Source organism: Metarhizium brunneum, chromosome 2, assembly GCF_013426205.1.
Source record: "Metarhizium brunneum chromosome 2, complete sequence".
Taxonomy (NCBI): Eukaryota; Fungi; Ascomycota; class Sordariomycetes; order Hypocreales; family Clavicipitaceae; genus Metarhizium; species Metarhizium brunneum.
Window position 1 is genome coordinate 6693674 of NC_089423.1, and position 20535 is coordinate 6714208.

A 20535-nucleotide genomic window follows, 5' to 3' on the forward strand; every position below is an offset into this window, starting at 1 on the left:
CTTTGAACTAGGGTCTTTGAACTTGATTGTAAATACGGCCTCGTTAATAGATAGTATGTATCCAACTCCCAATGCAGTCAATCTCTCCATGAACCAACTTGTCCCGCTGTCTCATCCAGCACCATGGCCCGTCCCTGTGACCAAAGACCACAGACGCAAAGTCATGACTCCATAACCGTCACTCATGCTGGGTGAATGCCCGCAGTCAGCTGGAGAGTCATCCACATGTTCGGGTACCGCTTCTCTCATAATTGTCCTTGTATTCTCTCTGAAAAGACCTGAGGATTCCAACACTGCCCTTCGCTGGCGGCCCACGTGATATTTTTCGGATCTGACTGGTCATTGGCCGAAGTCGCAGGATGATGAAAGAAAGAGACCAGACGCACCTGGTCGATGGAGGCAGTGGGCCCCTCACCTGTCTCTCTTTTTGCCCCGCAGTCGGGGCCTGTCACTTTCCTACAAAACGGTAGCGTTGGACTAGTGAATTGCGATTTGTTGATACGGGATCGACGCCGCAACGCCATCTTCAAGACCGCATCGTGAGTCACTACGCATTTGAACATTTCGTCTTCCAGCACGAAGCAGCAGTTCACCATGGCGGGCTCAGTAAGTGCATCATGCAAGCATCCACGTACCGCCAACAGAAATCACGAATTGGACTCGTTGCTGACTCAATTGCCCAAACAGCGGGCCATCGTCCCAACGCTCGACACCGTCCGGTCCATCGTCGAGAGGCCTCATGCTGGCCCTGGTAAGAAGCCGACTCTCATCCCCATTTACCGCCAGATTTCCTCCGATCTCATCACGCCGTCTGCCGCATATCTCAAGATCTCAGCCCACTCCTCGTCCGAGCACTCATTCCTATTCGAGTCTGCCGCCACAGAGCAAGTAGGCCGGTATAGCTTTGTTGGCGCCGGCCCGCGCAGGATCCTCACCACCGGACCCGGATACGGGCCTGAAACGGACCCTCTGCCTGCCTTGGAGAAGGAACTGGCCGAGCATGTGGTCGCCCACGTGCCGGGTCTGCAGCTGCCGCCATTGACTGGCGGTGCCATTGGGTACGTCGGCTACGACTGCGTCCGATACTTTGAGCCCAAGACTGCACGGCCCATGAAGGATGTGCTCAAGATTCCCGAGTCGCTGTTTATGCTCTTTGATACCATTGTGGCGTTTGATAGATTCTACGGCATCATCAAGGTCATTAGCTACGTTGCGGTGCCGGAGGATGGCAAGACTGGCCTAGAGGCTGCCTATGAAACGGCCAAACGCACCATTGACGACCTAGTCGATGTGCTCAACTCTCCCGAAATCGAGCTTCCCGAACAAGGCCCGATAGAGCTGGGGCAGGAGGCCACTTCCAACATTGGCCAAAAGGGCTACGAAGCACACGTCACCAAACTAAAGGAGCACATTGTCAAGGGCGACATCTTCCAGTGCGTGCCGTCACAGCGATTCGCCCGACCTACCAGCCTCCACCCCTTCAACATTTACAGACACCTGCGGACCGTCAATCCGTCGCCGTACCTGTTCTACGTCAACTGCAAGGACTTTCAGATCGTCGGCGCCTCCCCCGAGCTCCTGGTCAAGAGAGAGGCCGGTAGGATCATCACACACCCCATTGCCGGCACCGTCAAGCGCGGCAAGACACTCGAGGAGGACCAGCGCCTGGCAAACGAACTGAGCAGCTCGCTCAAGGACCGCGCCGAACACGTCATGCTGGTCGACCTTGCCCGCAACGACATCAACCGCGTCGGAGACCCGTTCACGGTCCGCGTCGACCGGCTCATGGTGGTCGAAAAGTTCAGCCACGTCCAGCACCTGGTGTCACAGGTTTCCGGCGTCCTCAGACCCGACAAGACGCGATTCGATGCGTTTAGATCAGTCTTCCCGGCAGGCACCGTCTCTGGCGCGCCCAAAGTCCGCGCCATGGAACTCATTGCTGAGTTGGAGAAGGAGAAGCGGGGCGTCTACGCCGGTGCGGTGGGCTACTTTGGATACGGAAGTGAGGACGAGAACGGGAACACGGTAGAGGGCGCAATGGATACCTGCATTGCGTTGAGAACAATGATGGTCAAGGACGGCGTGGCCTATCTCCAAGCTGGTACGTGCCTTCTCCCCCCAAAATCATTTTCTGGACTGTCCGTCTCCTTTTCCATGCAATACCCAAGACTAACTGTTCTCAGGCGGCGGCATCGTATTCGATTCGGATGAATACGACGAATGGATGGAGACAATCAACAAACTCGGCGCCAATATGCAGTGCATCAAGTCGGCGGAGGAGCTGTATTACGACCAACAGCAAGCTGCTAAAAGTACCAAATAGACCATATTCTGTGCATAAGATGTACGTATATTTATAAACAGACAGATCTTGAAGATGGTGATTCTCGGATTGGGTACTGTCTACTATAAAAATAGATGGCACACTAGCCGTGGACATCTAGTGCAGGTCAAGTCATGGGCTTCGCACAATGGCTCAAAAACGCAGCGAGATGAAAAGGTCGTGAGGAATCTTGTGATTTAAAAAAAAAAGGCTATGTAAACCCAAATAGCTAGCCCGCTATGATACCTATGCAGCCCCTTCATAAACTCATGAGTAATGCAGCCATTGCCATCCATGCATATAACACCTCCCAAAAAAAAAACACAAAGACCTATTCAAGACTCAATTCGCAAGTACGGAACGAGTGGAACCATCGCCATTGTCAGCCAACTCGGGGATCGGCGTATCCCTCTTCTTCTGCCCGCCCGTCGGCGCGATAGGAGTTTTGGCCTCTACTTCGGTGTCAGACGGCACGGAGAGGCAGCGCCGTGCAGTGTGGTCCGCCGACACAACACTACATGTATCCGAGACGTCTGCGTCCGAACCGGCCACCGAGCTGATGCTCTCAATGCTGGGGGTAGGCAGTTCCTCGTACGTAAGCTGGGGCACGTCATCCTCCCCCCTGGCCTTTTTATGTGCGGATTCAGCGCGCGAAGCAGCTACGGCGCCGCCCATGCTGTCGTCCTCGTCGTCCTGGCCGATTGTCCATACCCAGCGGCGCTTCTTTTCACGCTTCCGCCTGACGGGGGATGCGGCGAGTCCAGCCATTCGGCGTCCCATTTCTTCAACGGGGCCGGGTGTTTGGCCGCCGTCTTGGATTTCGTTGGCGGTGAAGGCGAGCGCCACGTCGGGGAGCCTGGTGATTTCTCCGGCCGTAATGCCGGGGGACGAGGCGTGCATGTAGACCGGGGATATGGGGGAGGCATCTTCGGATAGGAGGTCTATGTGCGACCGGACGTACTTGGAGGTGGTGATTTCTTCCTCCAGAGGGCTGTCGTATTCGACCTTTTTGGCGGCCTTTTCTTGGAGACGAAGGGATTGGCGCCGGGGGGATGGGGGCGGGATTGCCGTCCTGGGAGGGAGAGGCGAGTTTCGGAGAATGCTGTGCAGACTTCGGGGGTGAGTGTATGGCAGCTGGCTGGTGATCCCGGGGAGTGAGTGTGGTGTCCGGCGACGCCGTGGTATACGATCGTCGGCGGGTGGTTCAGGTGGCCGGTTCGTCCTGGAGCTGTCTGCTGATGGCGGAAATGTGAATACTTTGGACGAGTTGTCGACTGGGCCTGCGGACAGAGGAGGCGTGGCGGTCATTGTGCTCGGGTACACAAAATCCATTTGCTGGGGGGAGACGGGTTGTGCTGTCAATGGTGTCTCAGGATAGGTTGGCACGAAGGACGTCGCGACCCGTGATTTCAGTCCGTTCCTTTCGATTGGAGATTGAAGACTAAAGTTTTGAAGGGTTTTGATGGCGGTGACAGGCTCAGACTGAATGGCTGACGATCGTTCAATGGCCGTGACGTAGATGTTGGACATGGTGTTGAATGTTGTAGGGTCACTTGGGTTCAAGGGAATGCCCCTCAGACCTTTTGATGGAGGGCTGCATACTGTGGTCTTGATTTGAAGAGACAGTCGGGGTCTCCTGGACGCGCTTGGAGGTTGCTGTGAAGTCATGGTGGACGTGGTCCGTGTTGAAGGGCAGGCCGCGGGAGTATCGCCAACGACGATGGCCGAAGAAAAGATCCGATGTGGCTGCAGTGTTGGGCTGGGCCCAATACGGTTTGCTGATGCCTATAGGCTACAAATCACCGCACGACGCAGCAGGGCAGCCTCCCATCAAGGGGGTATGATGAAGGAGATTCATGTGGTCAAAGCAGATTCAGACATGAACAGAGAGCCAACGCGGCCAGAACCCGGCGTGAGGTGGCTATATACGATGTCGAGCATGGGACAGGTCACTTTTCGGGCCCGGGCTGTCCCAGCAAGCGCCGCACTCGACTCGCATCAAGGCTAGACGCGATAAATAGCATCGAAGGAAGCAGACGGCTGCTGGTTATGTCCCCCTCGTGCCCCCCTCGTCGTTGAGCACCATCCCAAACAGACAGAGTTTGTCGTGGTTGGTTGTCGTCAACCCCAGGTGACTGGTACAGCGTGTAAGCGCCGACCCTTGCAGATGCGTGGGATGGACCTTGCCATGCCTCCAATCATCCAGGTCCCCCAGGTTGCGTGTTTCCACCTGCGGGCGTTTATCTCATGCATACGGAGTAAGTCGTCCCAATATCACGTCGGCTTGCCCAAGCTGCAGGCGGGGTAGCAACCCATTGGGTCGAGTAATTGGTGGCGTTGATAAGATGCAGCCGACATTTTCATGGCATATGCACAGCACAAAGGGTCAAAGACGTCAATAGTCCTGCTGAATCCTTCGGTGTCTTCGGTGAAGTCGAGTCTGTTCAAAATTCACCGACAAGCACTCGTCTCAAAACATCTGTGCCGCCAAAGCCGTCGTCGTCCGCGTCAGACTATGCATTCTTCGTGGCGCTTGTTTTGCATCCTAGCCGCGTCGTGATACCATCGCCTTCTCGAGCGTCCGGATGACCTCTCGATTCTGCAAAGAAAAAAAAATATGGACATCAAGAGCTCCAGCGGGCTATGTTATGCTGTCACACGCGAATATGGATCTGTTTTGGATTGTTTGATCAAATTTTTTTTGGCACGGGATGACTCGGCGAGGCTACATTTGAGAGTTGAGCAGCAGCAAATTATTGTCTCCGACCACGACGCCACGCAGCATATCCTGACCGAGTCCGTAAGACAGACCTAGCAGTGGCTTTTCCAGGTTTGAACATTGTTAGCGTCACGGCGTAGCGGTGAGCGCGTCTAGTCTGTCAGCGCTTGGCCGTCGTAGTACTACTTTGCGAGTGATGCGATGCTTCCATTCGTCGAATTGTCGCGCTTGGTCGAGCTGAGCCAGATTCGGGCGCGAGGAGGTACTGCTTGTGGTCAAAAAGATGGCTGAAAATGTCCATACATGCGTGAGATAAGCCGTTTAGGATTCTTTGTACACTGTGAACCATGTAGTCGCTATCGCAGGGTTGGAACTTGGAAAGTCTCACGGCTCCTTCCCACGCCCACACGCTCCGCGACCATTGGTCAGCTACGCAGCTGTCCGCAGCTGTCAACTAGCTCACGCCAGCCGGTTCACGGGGAGCCGATGCGCATCTCAACTACCAACACATGCTCATCATGAGAATTGCATGACGTGCGTACACGGGTGCATCAAACGAAAGCAATCCTCGGCCCATGGAGCAGCAATCCAAGCGCGTACCCAGACAGAAGCATGACCGCGTTATCCTCCAATTCGTTTGTCTCCCGCCGAGTCCATCACCTTCACCGTGACTGACCACCCCCAGGACTATGACTGCTTCTACGCCCAGGTATTTGAGAACAAGAACCCAGCCCTCAAATCGCGAGCCCTGGGAGTGAAGCAAAAAAATATTCTGGCCACCTGCAACTATAATGCCCGGGGGCTTGGTGTGAAGAAGTTGATGCTGATATCCGAAGCTAAGAAGATATGCAAAGACCTGGTGCTCGTGGATGGGGAGGATTTGACGCCATTTCGTGATGTGAGCAAAATTCTATTCAACTTTCTTCGGTCGCATTCATGGAATAATAGGGTAGAGCGGCTGGGGTTTGACGAAGTGTTTATGGGTAAGCGGCAGTTGTTGCTTTTTCTGGACATTACTTCTAACTTGATGCAGATGTGACCGATGTCGTCGACTACAATATTGAATGCCTCAACGCAGGTTGCTTATCACATTCCTTCTTTCATCTATCCAAAACAGACCCTCAGGATGGATTCAAGTGTAATTTTACGGCCATTGCGGGCTGTGTTGAAGGCACCGTCCCGGACGAGGCACCTCTAGAAAACAAAACCTACCTAAGACTCTTGCTTGGTTCTCATCTCGCAAACCATCTACGCACAAAGATGGAGGAAGATTATGGGTATACGTCAACTTGTGGGATATCAACCAACAAGCTCCTTAGTAAACTGGTGGGAAGCCGTAACAAACCCCGCAATCAGACGACGCTAATGGCCTTGAATGAACAAGACGTTATTGCGTTCATGGACAGCCACAAGACAAGGCAAATACCAGGACTGGGGTTCAAGACTTCTATGCAATTAGAGTCTCAGGTTCTTGGGGAAGAGGTTGACGCAGACTCCCATTCATTTACTTCGGCGGTTTACGCTCGAGATGTCCGTCTGCATCCATCAATATCCCCAGGGTTCATAGAGACTCTTCTCGCCGGTCCTGGAGCCGAGAGGGGAGTTGGTGTCAGGGTATGGGGTCTCTTGCATGGTATTGATCAAACGCAAGTCAAAGAGGCCGGCGACATTCCGTCACAAATAAGCATTGAAGATACATACAAAGGACTAGAGACCATGACCCAAATCACGGAAGAACTGCACAAACTTTCGTGTTCGCTCATCCGGCGAATGAGAATAGATCTCCTTGCTCTAGAACACAATGCAGAGAAGCCGGGGACACAACGATGGATTGCTCGGCCAAAAACCCTGAGGCTTGCAATCAGATCATGGCCGACGAGACAAGGCCGCAGTTCTGCTTCAAATTTCAGTCGAATATCCCGATCTGGCCCCTTGCCTGGCTTAGTTTTTGACGCATCGGCTGATATAGACGCATTAGCGCAGAAACTAGTTGCGGAAGCTCTCCTACCCCTTCTACGACGGCTTGAAACCGCTAAAGGACACAAGTGGAACTTGCAGTTGATTAATATATGTGTTGCAAACATGGTGGTCGGCGCAGGAGATGACAAACAAGGCTCAGGGCGGGACATTTCTGTCATGTTCAGGAGGCAGGATGAAGTGCTTCGTCCGTTTAAACTGGAGCCACTATCCGATGATGAGGCGCCTTCTGAAGTTAGCACTGGTGATGCGGAAGGCTTGGGGTCCGGTGTGGACTGGAATGGTTCAGACAATTCTGTTTGTCAAGATTGTGGCCATTCTTTGCCGTCCTTTGCTATGCCAGCGCATTTGAGATACCACGAAATGGGAGAATAGTGTCCATTTGACTTTGAGGTGGTGATTCTCGACTGTCATGATCCAAAACAAGCTGCTTGCCATGCCCACGTGTTCCTCGGGTAGTGGACGGCCTGGTCTACTGGCTGCGTATTGAGAGAAGCAATCCTGGTGGTGGTGACATCTAGAACAATAGGAAGAGGCAAGACTGATAATGGAGCGGTAGGGCCGACGGGGAACAATGCCGGCTGCCGGTTGTGTCATGATGGCATTGAAGCCTTCCTTCGTACTCAGCAAACAACGGTGATTGTATACGCGTGACCTTGGGCGCAAACGGGGTCACCGTAACAACTCCCGTTCGGCGAGGCCCTGTACGACTTGTAGCGGACAAGAATAATGGCTAGTCGTCAAACTGCAACTTGGAGGGCATGGCCGTCGCGGTATCATCGCTGACTGTTTTCTTTTCATTAGCGAGTTAGCCCGGGATCATTGAAACAGACGTGGTCATTCAGGGGATTTCGGGTGTTATTCACAGGCCTTGGTCTGCTATAACAAGCACACATCTAATCACATTGGCAACATCTTCGAAAAGAATGAATACAAGTATGTGCAATGAACACAAAGCACACAGGTTTACCGCCAAGTCGCCTTCTAGGTTGTTCAAGAAGACGAGCTACCCCCGTGTCCCGCGTCTCAAAGGAATATATTGGTGCACGGAACGGCTGGAGGCATCCTGTGCACAAGTAGCATTGTAGATGTCGGCAATCGGTTTTTTCACTGGTGTGCTATTGAACGAAGAGCTACCACCGTTACTGGAGCTTCAAGAAGGTGAGGATTCCTTCTGCACAGCCGATGGCTCCCTCGGCCTAGTCGACGTGACACCACGCCCAAAAGTCCAGTCCATCGACTTCCATCAACACTCTCCCATGTGCTCATGATTGGTCCGACACTTGCTGTTAGAGCTGCCAGCTGGCCGGCAGCTGCGGCAGCTGTCAACTATTAAGTCGCTGTAGCAGGTCAATACCAGACGGCTCCTTCCTTCTCCTTGTGGAGTTGTTGTAACTGCTGGTGTTGCCATCCTTTCAGCTTCCACATTTTAAATCGAATCTGAACAAAAGGTAAGAGATCCTGTGGCAAAATGGCATGTTCTTCCATCTTTGAGTCCTTCTTGAGTCCACTTATAGAAGCAGGCTGTTTCGTCTTTGCCTTCTAAACATCTTTGTTTGGCTCCTGTCCGTGACTTTTTCTTTATTCACTCCCTTTTCTCAGGCCATAGTTTGTGGAACTTGGAAACACGGTCAAGGTTTGTGAATTTCGCTGCCTTTCCTAATCCCTCGACACATAAGAGCCGCGCTGTTCTCGCCGTTTCTAAGGCTTTTCAGGTATCATCGCTTCATAACTCTGACATACTCATCATGGGGCGTGGCCGCGGCAGTGGGCATCAACCGGCTCGCAGACCAGCTGACCTGACTGGAATAATTTCCATTGCCGAGAAAAACGCATTCGTTTCCCTTGTCAACACTATTACGGATAACATGCAGAAGGATGTGAGCAACCCATTTGACTCGCTTCCTGTGCGTCCAGTCCTTGGAGATAACGGACAGGGACAGTGGCTTTCACTCCCTCTTCTTCGCCATCAGGACGAGAACAAAGAGAATACTTTGACGGGCAAAACTTTCCGTGGAAATATTCCAGACACGTACTCCACGACGCATACCAAGTCTCACCACGCCGTTGAGACGGAGGAGAGCGCAAGGTTCCAACCGCTCGGGGAACTGAAGAAAGAAACCCTCGTGTTCTTCAGAAAGTGGAAATCGAGCGTCTTGCAGAGGTTTACAGAAATAAATGTCAACGATATGACTGCTGAAACTTCAGGTCCTTATGGTCGGGGACGCAGTGACCGTGGGGTGTACCGTGCTGCTCGTGGCGGTCGTGGTGGACGAGGAGGCTCAACAGGTACGGCGTCTAATAATATCTCACACTAAGCTTAACTGAGTACTTCCCTTTTTTCATTTCTCCATTGAACTGACAAGTAAAGGTCCGCATTGTGTCCCGACACGTCATAAAGACTCCAAGTTAGCCGCAAGACACCCCCCCGTTCCCAACACTTTGTGGTCCTTGCACCCAGACAGACGCGAGCTCCTGCTACATATTGCGCTATTGATCCTCCTCTCGCTACAGGATTATAAAGCAAATTCTAGGCTTCTTCTCCTCAAGCTTACATCATCCCTCAATCTATCTTTCGAAACCTATCAGTCGGGAGAAGCTCAAGTGGCTCAGGGGCTGGTGAGAGCGGCACTCGACGCATTACTAGAAGATGCCGCCAAACCTGATGAGGAAACCGGTGGTCCAAAATTTAAAATGGTGCTTGGAGGTCCCGTCAATCTCACAGCCGTATTGAAATACGTCCGCATTGGCACGCGTCAGCGTGGCTTGGGGTTGTCAACGATCACAGCAGCGAGTTTACTGGGAACCATGGCCGAAAATGCGGTTCTGATGGGATCCCTTTTCGGGATCAACCCCGCCAAACTACCTAGCAAGATGTTGGTTACATTTGCCAGAGATATCCAAGACTTTGCGTTTGTTCGACTGTGCAAGGACCCTTACAATTACGACGACGTCACCATGTTGGAAGTTTCTCATCGCAGACTTCATGTTCTTGTCGCCCTTAGCGGATTTTTGACAGACTCAAAAGATGTTGCAGAAACTTGGAAATTTCTCAATAGCCAATCAGAACTATATGCCATCCAGTGGGAACATGCAGCTCTGACGAATCTTGGAAGCGCGCTCGAGACAGTCATCAAGAGTACAGCTTGGGAAAGCGCTAAAAAGGAGATTGCATCCAAATCTAGTAAGTCATGAATTGAGATGCAGTAATATAGCTATTTCTGACGGCGTCGCAGTTTTCAAAACTCTAATGACATCCGCCTGGCCGCAGCCGCTCTTACGAATCAGCAAAATCGTGGACAATGCCTGGAGTGTAGGCATGGTTCGGGCGGAGAAAGCGGGCGCCATGCTTGCCGATGCTCTTATGCGGCACAAGTTTCAAGGCGAGAGGCCAGTGTCTTTGATCGGATATAGTCTTGGAGCTCGAGCCATATATGCTTGTCTAATGGTGTTGGCAGAGCGACGTCAGTTTGGCGTTGTTGATTCTGTCGTTATGATTGGGGCACCGTTTCCGGCCGAGAGTCGAGTATGGCTGACTATGAAGAGCGTTGTATCTGGTCGACTAGTTAACGTTTACTCCGAGAACGATTACATCCTTGGGTTTTTGTACCGTTCATGCAACCTCCAATTTGGCATCGCTGGTCTACAGGAAATTCAGGGGGCCGATGGCGTGGAAAACCACTGTGTAGAGGCGCTACCCAAGGGACACTTGAGTTACTCATCTCTGACTGATCACATACTCCAGAGTATTGGCTGGGAAGATTTTCATGTGCAGGTCTTGAACAAGGAAAATCCACCCCGCGGTATACCAAGGACTACTTCACAGAATCCGCCCAACCCGCCTCGCAGGGGCAGGTACCGGCGATAGATTCCAGTTGTGCTGGCGTTTGGGATTATTTTTTCTAAAGAATGATGACGGCCGAGAAGGCAATGGGTTTGATTTCAAGAGAGTGTGATGACGTATGACATACACGACGAGGTGTACATAATGAGACAATATTTTAGAAGAGATGGCAGATGTTCTCCATCAACGAGTAGTATAGCATAGAAACGTCAGAGTAAATATTGCAGAAAGCGGCTAGATGTACGTTCCATCCCATGGGCAGAAAAAGAAGTGATGATTTGATTGATGCTCTAATAGTCAAGCACGCTCCCGTCATGGCTTCACCTCGAAAGTATCACCAGCTGATAATGATCCATCCACGACGCAACATTAACCAAGTACAAAACGTCAACGAAACAGACGGCGGTAAATCAGACTCGATGCAATGCCAGCTCCACGCGTGTATAATCCTTTTGCCTAAAACCCCTCGTCCCTTTTTTACCATTTAAACCCGTCCAGTCAATTCTAGGTCAGGTATCAAAACACTTGTTTTGTATATGTCCCTTTAGCGTATTCCGTCAGGCGATGTTTAAATAAAGTACAGTACAGGAAGGGTAAAATTAATGTACACATTGCAATGTTGTTTGTTTTTCCCCCACTCGTGAGTCGTGACATGAATGGATGGCACAGTGCCTCACGCACAAGCTAAACGTGCAAAAGAAGAGGGGGAAAAGAAATAAAGGTTTCGAGCAAAAATTGCTCATGATGGAGGCGTAGTACCCAGCATGCTGGGAACTTGTTTCCGCACAAAGGCTCTCGTGCCGCGCTGCTCCATCCTCGGGACGCCCTGGATAGCCCGGGGCTCGCGCATCAGCGTCCTGTCGAGGCAGGACGGGATGCGTGTGATGACGGAGCGGTATTCGCCGGGGAAGTTGCCCTTTGGCAAGGGGACCGAGGCGGTGCGCCAGATGTGGTCGGATGTGTTGGTGAGGTAGGAGGGCGCCTTGCTGGAGGATGTGCGGGACGCGGCAGCGAGGCCGAACGCAGACACGGATGCGCCGTGGGATTGGCGAATGGTGGAAAGTCGTGAGAGGCCAGATGAGAGGCCCGGGCGGCCGCGGGCCTTCTTGGCCATGAGGATCTCGTCGAAGAGCCGTATGGAGGGGTCGGTTGCCGGGGTGGTTTCGCGGCTGTGGATGAATTCGTTGAAGGCTTTCGTGTGTCAGTGGCCATGTTGTTGTGTGGTGAATGAAGAAAGTAGGGGTGTATTTACCTTGAGTGTCGCGCATCATGGTGGCGTACTCTTGTTGATCGTACGGCAGGCTCCTTATGAATCCATCCATGTCAAAGGCGTATAATTGCCCGTTGGACTTTTGCTGCTTGTTCGGACGGCCGAGGTGTTTGCGGTAGGTGTACAGCAAACTGGCTAGGCATCGTACAAATGCCGCTCTTACTCGATCCGGGTGGAAGGCTTCCGGACAGACAAGTGACACTTGTCCCAAGCATCGGCCGTGGGCTACAGTTTTGCAGGAAGTGCATTCGTAGAAGCCATCGCCCTCCGACTTGTCATCGCAAATAGTGCAAGAGGAGGAAGAATCTTTGGTGTTGAGACTGAAGCAATGACCCTCGACCCAGACAGTTGTCTCGGTGTTTCGCACCGGTTGGATTTGCATGCAGGGCATGATGGTGGAGGCGGCGAGGGTGGACTGGGCGTAGGCAGACGGCGCGTACCCCCCTCCAAATGATGATTCCGAAACAACAGAGAAGCCTGAGATGGAGGCATTGGGTTGATGACCGTTGAGTAGCGGCAGGCTCGGTTTGTGCATGGGCTGGAACTTATCCAATCCGAAAGATGAGCTTCGACGGCCCTTTTCCTCTCCAAAGTGCCCAGACCTCTTCTCTCGCAGTGTAGCGGTCAGGGCAAAGCCAGAATCGCTGCGAGAAATAGGAGTAGTCGGCATGGGAGGGAAATTGGCAGATGCAGGAGATACGGAGGACTGCGGGCTTGTCTTGGAGGATTTGCTCGTACTGGGTCGATGGTCAAGCTTTCCGGTGTCGACTGACGAAACGGTAAACGCATTGAATACTGGCGGGTGGACGTCTTCGGGAGGTGTTCGGTCTGCAAAGCTTGACGAATTCTGTGACACCCACTTGCCCAAGGTTGTTGGTTCCGCCGTGGATGTGAACACTGAGCCATTCTCTGAAGAAAAGGAGTCGTAGGGGAAGGATTCAATAGCGTACGGCGGAGGTCCGGTAGCGACGCCGTATCGAAGAGTGTGAGGAGCGGCAACCTGCAGCAGAGACATCAACTTTCGTCGATGTTGCCTGGGTAGGCGGTGAGGTTGCGAGGTGGCATCAATCGTGTCCTTGTCCAGGTCAACAAGAACATAGTCGTCATCTGGCAGGTCGATCCGTTCATACCGACGTTCAACACCGACAATATAGGGGCAAGGGGCTTCGAGAGCGGAGATGAGTCTAGCTGGAAGGACGGGGATGAAGATGCTAGCCCACTGGAGAGGGTAAAGGAGGTTCACTAGAGCATGGCAGGCCAGATGCAACATGCTCGTGTGGGAAGATAGGAAGATGATGCGAGATTCGGACATGGCGTACTCGAACAATGCAACGACATTTTCGAGAGAAAGACACCGGAACAGCGCATATAGGTCAATCGTCCGGCAACCAGGGAGCTCGTTGGCTCCCTCTTTTCGTGCGTAGAGCCGCAGTTCTCTAACACCAAGTTCCACTTGCGTTTTCGATCCCAAGGGACTGAAGGCTTCTGTACAAAGGTTAACCACGTAACGCTCCAGAGGCTGCCAACGTCCGACTTTGGGGGAGCTGGGGGGCACTCGGAGAACACCCCCATCAGTCATGGGAACGACGATTGACCTAAGCCACTCTTTCCAGAAGCCCATGCAGGCCGCATCCCTACCAAGAACACCGTATGCTCGAGGAATCCACAGACCGCTCTCGCCCGCCGTAAGCCCTTCGATTTTTGAAGCCGCACCGTGCCGTAGCGGCCGTAGCATATCCGTCATGAGAGCAATCTTTTCCTCGACTGTGCTTATCTCATCTTCCAGTCTGTCCCGGGCCGGCGATCCAGATGGTATCGTGGGGAGCTTTGAAAGAAGCTGTGAGAGGTGTGATCGTTCACCCGCCAATCGAACCCCCAAGCTCGCGGCCAGCTCTCTCTCCTCGTTGGACATGTGGTTCTGCCGCCACTGCTCACATCTTCTTTCCACTTCCTCTGCTCTCTCTGCTGTCAATGCCGTCCATATAATAACGGTTATGCCATACAGCTTGGCATTGTCTTCTCCTGTCATGGTAAAGCCGTGCCACGTGGAACGGGGTCGATCATCGGAGGATACGATTTGGATATCATTGGGAAAGGCGAACATGGGTACGTAGTCCGGGAACTTTCCACGTTTGGCAAGCTCATCATTGGCGTTCTTTGGTGGGTATCGATCTAATAAAACGGGTTCGAATCGCCGCTTCAATGGGTGCATATCAGGATCGGTATTCAGTGGCTCTGGTGGAGGGATTACGGAGTTGTAGTTGCTCAGTCGTTTTGTGGTGCGAACCGACGCTGCGGAAAGAAAGAGAAAAAAAAGAGTTAGCCGGGAACCCGCAGCATAGTCGTGGGTTTTGAAAAAAACCCAGACACAAAACACAAACTGTTGCGTGGGAGGATGGAATCTCTTACCAGCTCTGCTAGAAGCACCTTGTCTAACAACCGTAGGTCCCTTGCGCACGCTATTCATCTCCCTAAAACTGATCTTGCGTCGAATACTGCCTTTGAGACTCCTCAGCGGGCTCATCCTGCCGCTTGGGAGACCTTCATCGGCGCGAATCCTCTCGGCTCGTGGGTTTATCATTGGCGGACGTGATTGCAACTTGGCTCCCGCAGTAAAGGAGAGGTCCTCGAGGAAGTTTTCTCTCTCAGCGGCAAATTTAAGAAGCGCCTTGTCGAAGTCGAAGTCAGGCATGCCCATAAGCCCAGGGCCTGGGGTTGGGCCTTGAATCAGAACCTCGGGAGAAATTCCATTCATAGCGGCGGCATTCCCATTGAGACCCGCGGGCTTGACAGGTTTTATGGTAGCACTGCTCCTATTACTGCGAGTGTTGCCGTCGAGCTCATCGAGAGTGCTAGCTATCGAGTACCGCCCGTCGACTGAGATTTTGGAAAGGCGGCTGGCAGAATTTTGGCGCGAATGACGGGCAGTGGTCGGTTTGTACCCATTCGTGGCAGTGTCGTCAGGCTCTCCATCTTCTGCAATGGTTGACTCGACCGGAAGACTGTTGGTGAAGGTGTTGGTGGCAGCAGGGTCGTCGTACGATACTGACTCTACACCAGCAATCCAGAAGTAATCTGCCAGGGGGGTTGAAGAGCTCTCCATGACATCTAGATATCGACTCTGCCCGGTAGTCGAGCAAAGACCAACGGCAACTTTTTCTTCTTCCTTTTTTCCTTCCCTTTTCTGCAACAAACAATTGTGCTGCTGGGCGGACGTGCCGCCAATAAACTGAAGGCTCAGGCTCTCTTCTTAGGTGCGATGTGTAGCTTCGCGAAATGTTTGCCGGACTGGTTCGCGTGGCGTTGGAGCAAATAATGAATCTGGAACATGAGTTAGAGTGACACGGTCCTGTGGACAAGAGGTGGCTGACAAGGATAAGGGTAAGGGGAGGGGCCAATGTGTGCTCGAATGGCCGAATATTCAAGAAGCAATAAAAAGCGTGGAGGCCAAAGACGCAAAGACCAAAACGCGCGGAGCCAACGCTGGAATGCACGTACCAGCCGCAGCCCAATTGCTCAGAGAGTCCGTGAAGCGTGCCTCCGAAATTTCTTGGTCAATCCTCGTCAGGACAGATTCACTCGATGGGTCTGGTTGGTGAGGCGCCGCGCTGCGTGGCACCGCGAAGGGGCAAAATGACGCGGGCGATGAGTGATGGGCGACGGCCGGGCAAGATGAGAAGCAAAATGGTATTTGAGAACAGAGCAGGATACTAATATGGAGTCGTCTAGTCTCGGCCCAGGTGGAGGGGGGCCGCCCAAAGACTTGAGGACCGAAAGAACCAAGGACCCTCTTTGCGATCGTCCAGATGCCGGGGCCGAAGATTGAAACAGCGCAAAGCAATGCTCACGGACTTGGCGGTGGGAAAGAGGCAAACCAGACGTAAAGCGGAGCGAGGAAAAACACAGAGCCCACACCTCGACAAACCGACGAGGTGATGCTGATGCCTGTCCGACACGTGTTCGTCAGTCAGTGAGATCTACAGTCCGTGGCGGAATATATTTGCCCACCGGACAAGTATACACTACTATAGTATAATATAGTATGGTATTAAGCGCGATCGCCGGGTACCTGATCTCGTTCAATACATTTGGCCTCCCGCTGTAGAGGGGAAAAGTAAGTTGTTTGACAGTCAATGGTCGACGACGTACGCATGTATATTTTCCAGCAAACTCAAATCCGCTCCAGCAAATGCCCTGATGGCATAAACCACAAACGCACGGGCGCAACACAGGACGGCAGCACGGCAGCGATACGAGAAAGGGGGGGGACCAAGAAACCAGCAAGATGGAAAATGAAAGATGACGACAGGTTACAGCAGCAGAGCTCGCATCGTCACGCTGCCAGAATGATGGAAAAGGATGGTCTGGTGAAGGCAACTTGGGCCCGAGTTGGAAAGATAGGAGAAGTCGACAACGACGACGACGACGACAGCAACAACAACAGCCGGTCTTTTTCCCTTTACCGTTTTCGAGGTACCGACCGGAATGGCCAGGCGTGGCGGCAGCATGGCAAACTCTATCACAATCTACGGCGTCTGGCATGGTTGCGCAATGCTCAGCAGAGCAGAGTGCAGCTCTGATGGACTCCAAGATCGGACTCTCCAATATCCATGTTGATCTGGCGCATCCGCCCCAACAGAGAGACCCTGCAATGCCTAAAATGAACCGAGACAGACCCTGGGGGGAATTGGTCCGGACTATTCGAGGCGCCGATCGCCACCTCGTCGCTCGTCTTGCTCCGATACAGGCGTCGTTGCGTGATGTTTCACACTGCGAGGCTCGAAATGTTACCCAGGCAGCTGAACAGGCGTCGGCCGCCCAATAGCAGCGACACATTCGAACAACGTCGAGTCTCTCTGGCCCATATCGATATTATAATGCTACGCGGCACAATATCACTATGTACATACAGTACGGAGCTCAACGACGACCCGGTACTAGTCAATACTAGTACGTCCTCACGACTGGCCTCTGCCCCATGTCTCTGCCCCATGTCTGACCCCTGAAGCCAGCTCCATGGTGCGTTTTCCAAGGTTCCTGCGCCGTACCGTCTCTGTTAGTCAACAATACCATCTTCGACAGAAACCCACGAAAATGCTCCGCCAAGACGACTAGGAACCCGTCGACTCCTGGCGTCCCTCCACCGCCGCATCCCACCAGGAGCGCAACACGGATCTAAAGTGGTTCCAAGAGGGGCGCATGGGGGACTGTTTGGTCGATTCGCCAGGCAGACGGACACACCTTGCCGCAGTCCTTTACACATCGAGAGCCGAAAGCAGAGAGTGGGCAAAGGGTGAGGGAAGGGACCCCTTCAATGCAGACCAACCTTGAAGCCACAGAATCCACTCGCCACCGGTAGCAACCCAAAGCCAAAGAGCTAGACGCCAGATGGCCTACACGGCCGCGGCGCTGGGATGGGCTAACTATGACAGAGGTATCATAGATCATACGCACTGCCTAGGGCCTTTGCGGTCCTACCGCCGCCATCCAACGACTCGCTCGTCCGAAGAGGAGAAGGGCAAATTCATGGGACACCGCCACTCGACGCCAAGCTACCCTTGTCGAGATGGCCCCCTTGTTGGTGGCGCCTTCGGGTGGAGAGGGAGGTTGGTTGATGGTCTTGGTCTCAAGCCTGGCACTACGTGTACGTGCTCCGTACATGCTCCGTACACTCTCGCATGGCCGTGTTTGACCATCATTGGTTCCATTGATACTAGCCAGAATGTGCCATGCACCCATCTCGTGGCCTGGCCAAGACGTCATTGGCAAATTACTACTCCGTACTCCGTACTGACGTTGGGGAATCAAAATTCACAGTATACCACCCCGTACGGCAACACTCCACAAACATCCGGCTCTACGAGTCTCTCAGTCGATATCGCATTCATGGACCAGTTTCACAATCACAAACATCATGTAGGGAGGCGGCAAATAATCTTGTCCAAGGCAGCATGGCTTGTGAGACTGTCTGCACCAGGGTGGTTTCCATGCATTGGCCGCTCGCGCGTCGCTCATGTGTCCGAGAGAATGCTCCAATATGGAGTACGGAGCACGGAGTATGACGGGATGCAACATATAGCACACTATTATTGAAACAGAACTCCTGTGGGAAAGGCACCGTCACATTTGTTCTCCATTTGCCCGGCTTATGATTGATGCACTGCGTACTCCGTATAAGAGCCCAGCGATCAAATCGACAGGGGCGCCTGAATTTCACAATCACGCTTCAATGCGGAATACCTTGTTGAGGAACAACAGGAAACTATCCAATGGCTCGTCACACCCTCATTTCAACACACTCACAAGGCCGTGTTGGTTGGGGAAGGTTCAGATCCTGGGACCATCCGTTGCTACCCTCGACTGCTCCCGTCCCGTACCGAGTAAACATTGCGATTTGATTGTACGGCTCGCTCACATGCATACGGGGACAAACAGGCGCATGCCGTAGAACAAAAGGTCTTGCTACTACCCGCATCATATTTTGACATGTCTGGTACCCCTCCCTGCCGTTGGGCATCTTGTTCTTTCAGACAGAGCTCCAGGGCGGGCCATGCGCTGCAGCGATCAGGGGCATGCAGAACGAAATCAACTCATCGTCCTCATCTTCTCGTACAATGACAACAAAGTGCAAAAACGGCTGGCAGGTTGATGTGGTCCCGACAGCGAGAATACGACCCAAGCACAGGCTATTCAACTCACATGTGCAGGCCCAACAAAGCAGGAGCGAGCTAATCCATACTCCATACGCCATACTCCATACTCCATTAAGTAGCTTACCAGACATTGAGGTTCCCATATCTTCTGTTCAATGTTCCTTTCGCTGAGCCTTTTGGCCCTTGAGCATGCCACCGCCGGTACGGAGTACTACTGCAAGGTTTTCCGGCCTGCATTTCCACCAGAAGTCCAAACAACGACGGGGCGCCACCTGCAAGGGGTCGAGCCGGGGTACTAACTTCCGGTACTATTGGCATCGCACAACATCCTGGCGATCTCGTCTGACGCGACAGATTCGCTTGCGAAGACAAATATGAGCCATTAGCGATGGGTGTCATTATTCGTCCGATGCATTTGCTGCATGTGTACGGAGTACGGAGTACATGAACCCTATCGAGTGTGGCCTTGGGCCAACAAAATACTACGTCGTCACTCTCTCCCGGTGCTTTTGTGGCCGTGTCTGTCCCAGCTCGCTCTCTTTTCTGGAGAAAGTCTCCAGCTACCAGCCGAGACGTCTGGCAAAGACAGGAGCTGAGGAAGAGACAAAAAGCTAAAACAAAGAAAAACATGGCCGGGACGAATCAAACGGTATACAATGCCTTTTCTAGGCTTTTCTACCCGCCCTCCCCTCCCTCCCTCCCCGTCACTTGGCTTGTCATAGCACGCTTCGGTGGAAAGAGAGACACGAACCGAGCTAAACTGCTAGTATTGACGACCAGGAACTAGTACAGCTGAGCCATGCGATGGTGAGGCATGATTGCAACTCACCGTTCACACAGACCCGTTTTGGCATCTTGCCCAAATTCTAGGTCGATTCGTACGTTAGCAAGCTGGTCGTGGCCATCAAACGCGCGGACGACTTTCAGCTTGCACTGACGACCGATTCCATGCCACGTTGGAACTATATCAAGTACGTATCTCAAGGTTGCAGTGTATACTCGGTACGACCTACAACCTGGGACTTGTGGTTGCCCTGCATACTCCGTGCCCCTTGTTGATAAGGCACGCATGTGACACGAACCAACCAGACCTCTTGCAATCATGAACTATTTCCCAACATGGCCTGCCTGATCCCAATTCCAGTTCTTGACTCAGACACTGTTGTGACCAAAAGGGGTGGCACAAGAAGAAGCTTCAGGCCCATCCAGGAAACCGGTCAATGTGAGGCAGGTTTCATGCTTCCTACTCTGTTCACTTGCTTCAGTTGCTTTTGGGCACAAGGTCAAGGTATGCCTGATGCATGTCTGGCATGACTGGGACTGTTGAACACACACGAAAAAAAAGCAAACTCTTTTGACTTTGTGGTTGACCGGCGCTCAGATTTGCTTCTTTGCGGTTCAGGCTTCAGGCCGAAATACCGTCTCCTGGTAGTAGTAGTGCTATGTACAGCGCAGCGAGAGCGCATAATCGATGACGGATGGCGTTTCTTTTTCCTCTGCCTCTCACTATTCTTCTACCCCTGTCTATTCTTTTCTTTTCCACCCTTCTTCCCCGACGTGTTTTAAGTAGGGTGCATGTGCATACATACCATATGCAGCTCCGCTCGTGACATGTATCGTGATGAAGGCTTGGCACCTGTACCTTGTTTGCACGGGCATCACCAAACAACCGCACAGACGGGCGGGCGTCTATAATTAAAGGCCCGCGAATCTTGACATTTCGGGGTTTTTCTGCATATTCTAGATTTG

General features: G+C 52.6%; 5 protein-coding genes across 5 annotated transcripts; 3 read left to right on the top strand and 2 right to left on the bottom strand.

The window, feature by feature from the left end:
• Window positions 1-594: 594 nt before the first annotated feature.
• On the top strand, window positions 595-2323 carry TRP2 (Anthranilate synthase component 1; the record flags this gene model as incomplete). Its single annotated transcript, XM_014689609.1, has 3 exons — window positions 595-606; window positions 688-2101; window positions 2184-2323. 3 exons carry the CDS (start codon window positions 595-597, stop codon window positions 2321-2323), a joined length of 1566 nt encoding a protein of 521 aa, XP_014545095.1.
• Window positions 2324-2665: 342 nt separating this feature from the next.
• Window positions 2666-3991, bottom strand: G6M90_00g049890 (uncharacterized protein; the record flags this gene model as incomplete). The annotated part of the gene is made up of 1 exon (XM_014689610.1): window positions 2666-3991. One exon carries the CDS (start codon window positions 3989-3991, stop codon window positions 2666-2668), a length of 1326 nt encoding a protein of 441 aa, XP_014545096.1.
• A 1626-nt stretch (window positions 3992-5617) lies between these two features.
• On the top strand, window positions 5618-7394 carry POLI (DNA polymerase iota; the record flags this gene model as incomplete). Its single annotated transcript, XM_014689611.1, has 3 exons — window positions 5618-5677; window positions 5728-6025; window positions 6076-7394. The coding sequence occupies 3 exons, from the start codon at window positions 5618-5620 to the stop codon at window positions 7392-7394; spliced, it is 1677 nt and encodes a 558-aa protein (XP_014545097.1).
• Window positions 7395-8767: 1373 nt separating this feature from the next.
• Window positions 8768-10887, top strand: G6M90_00g049910 (uncharacterized protein; the record flags this gene model as incomplete). The annotated part of the gene is made up of 3 exons (XM_014689612.1): window positions 8768-9308; window positions 9391-10203; window positions 10256-10887. 3 exons carry the CDS (start codon window positions 8768-8770, stop codon window positions 10885-10887), a joined length of 1986 nt encoding a protein of 661 aa, XP_014545098.1.
• A 715-nt stretch (window positions 10888-11602) lies between these two features.
• On the bottom strand, window positions 11603-15236 carry G6M90_00g049920 (uncharacterized protein; the record flags this gene model as incomplete). The annotated part of the gene is made up of 3 exons (XM_066130477.1): window positions 11603-12054; window positions 12116-14425; window positions 14543-15236. 3 exons carry the CDS (start codon window positions 15234-15236, stop codon window positions 11603-11605), a joined length of 3456 nt encoding a protein of 1151 aa, XP_065986266.1.
• Window positions 15237-20535: the final 5299 nt, after the last annotated feature.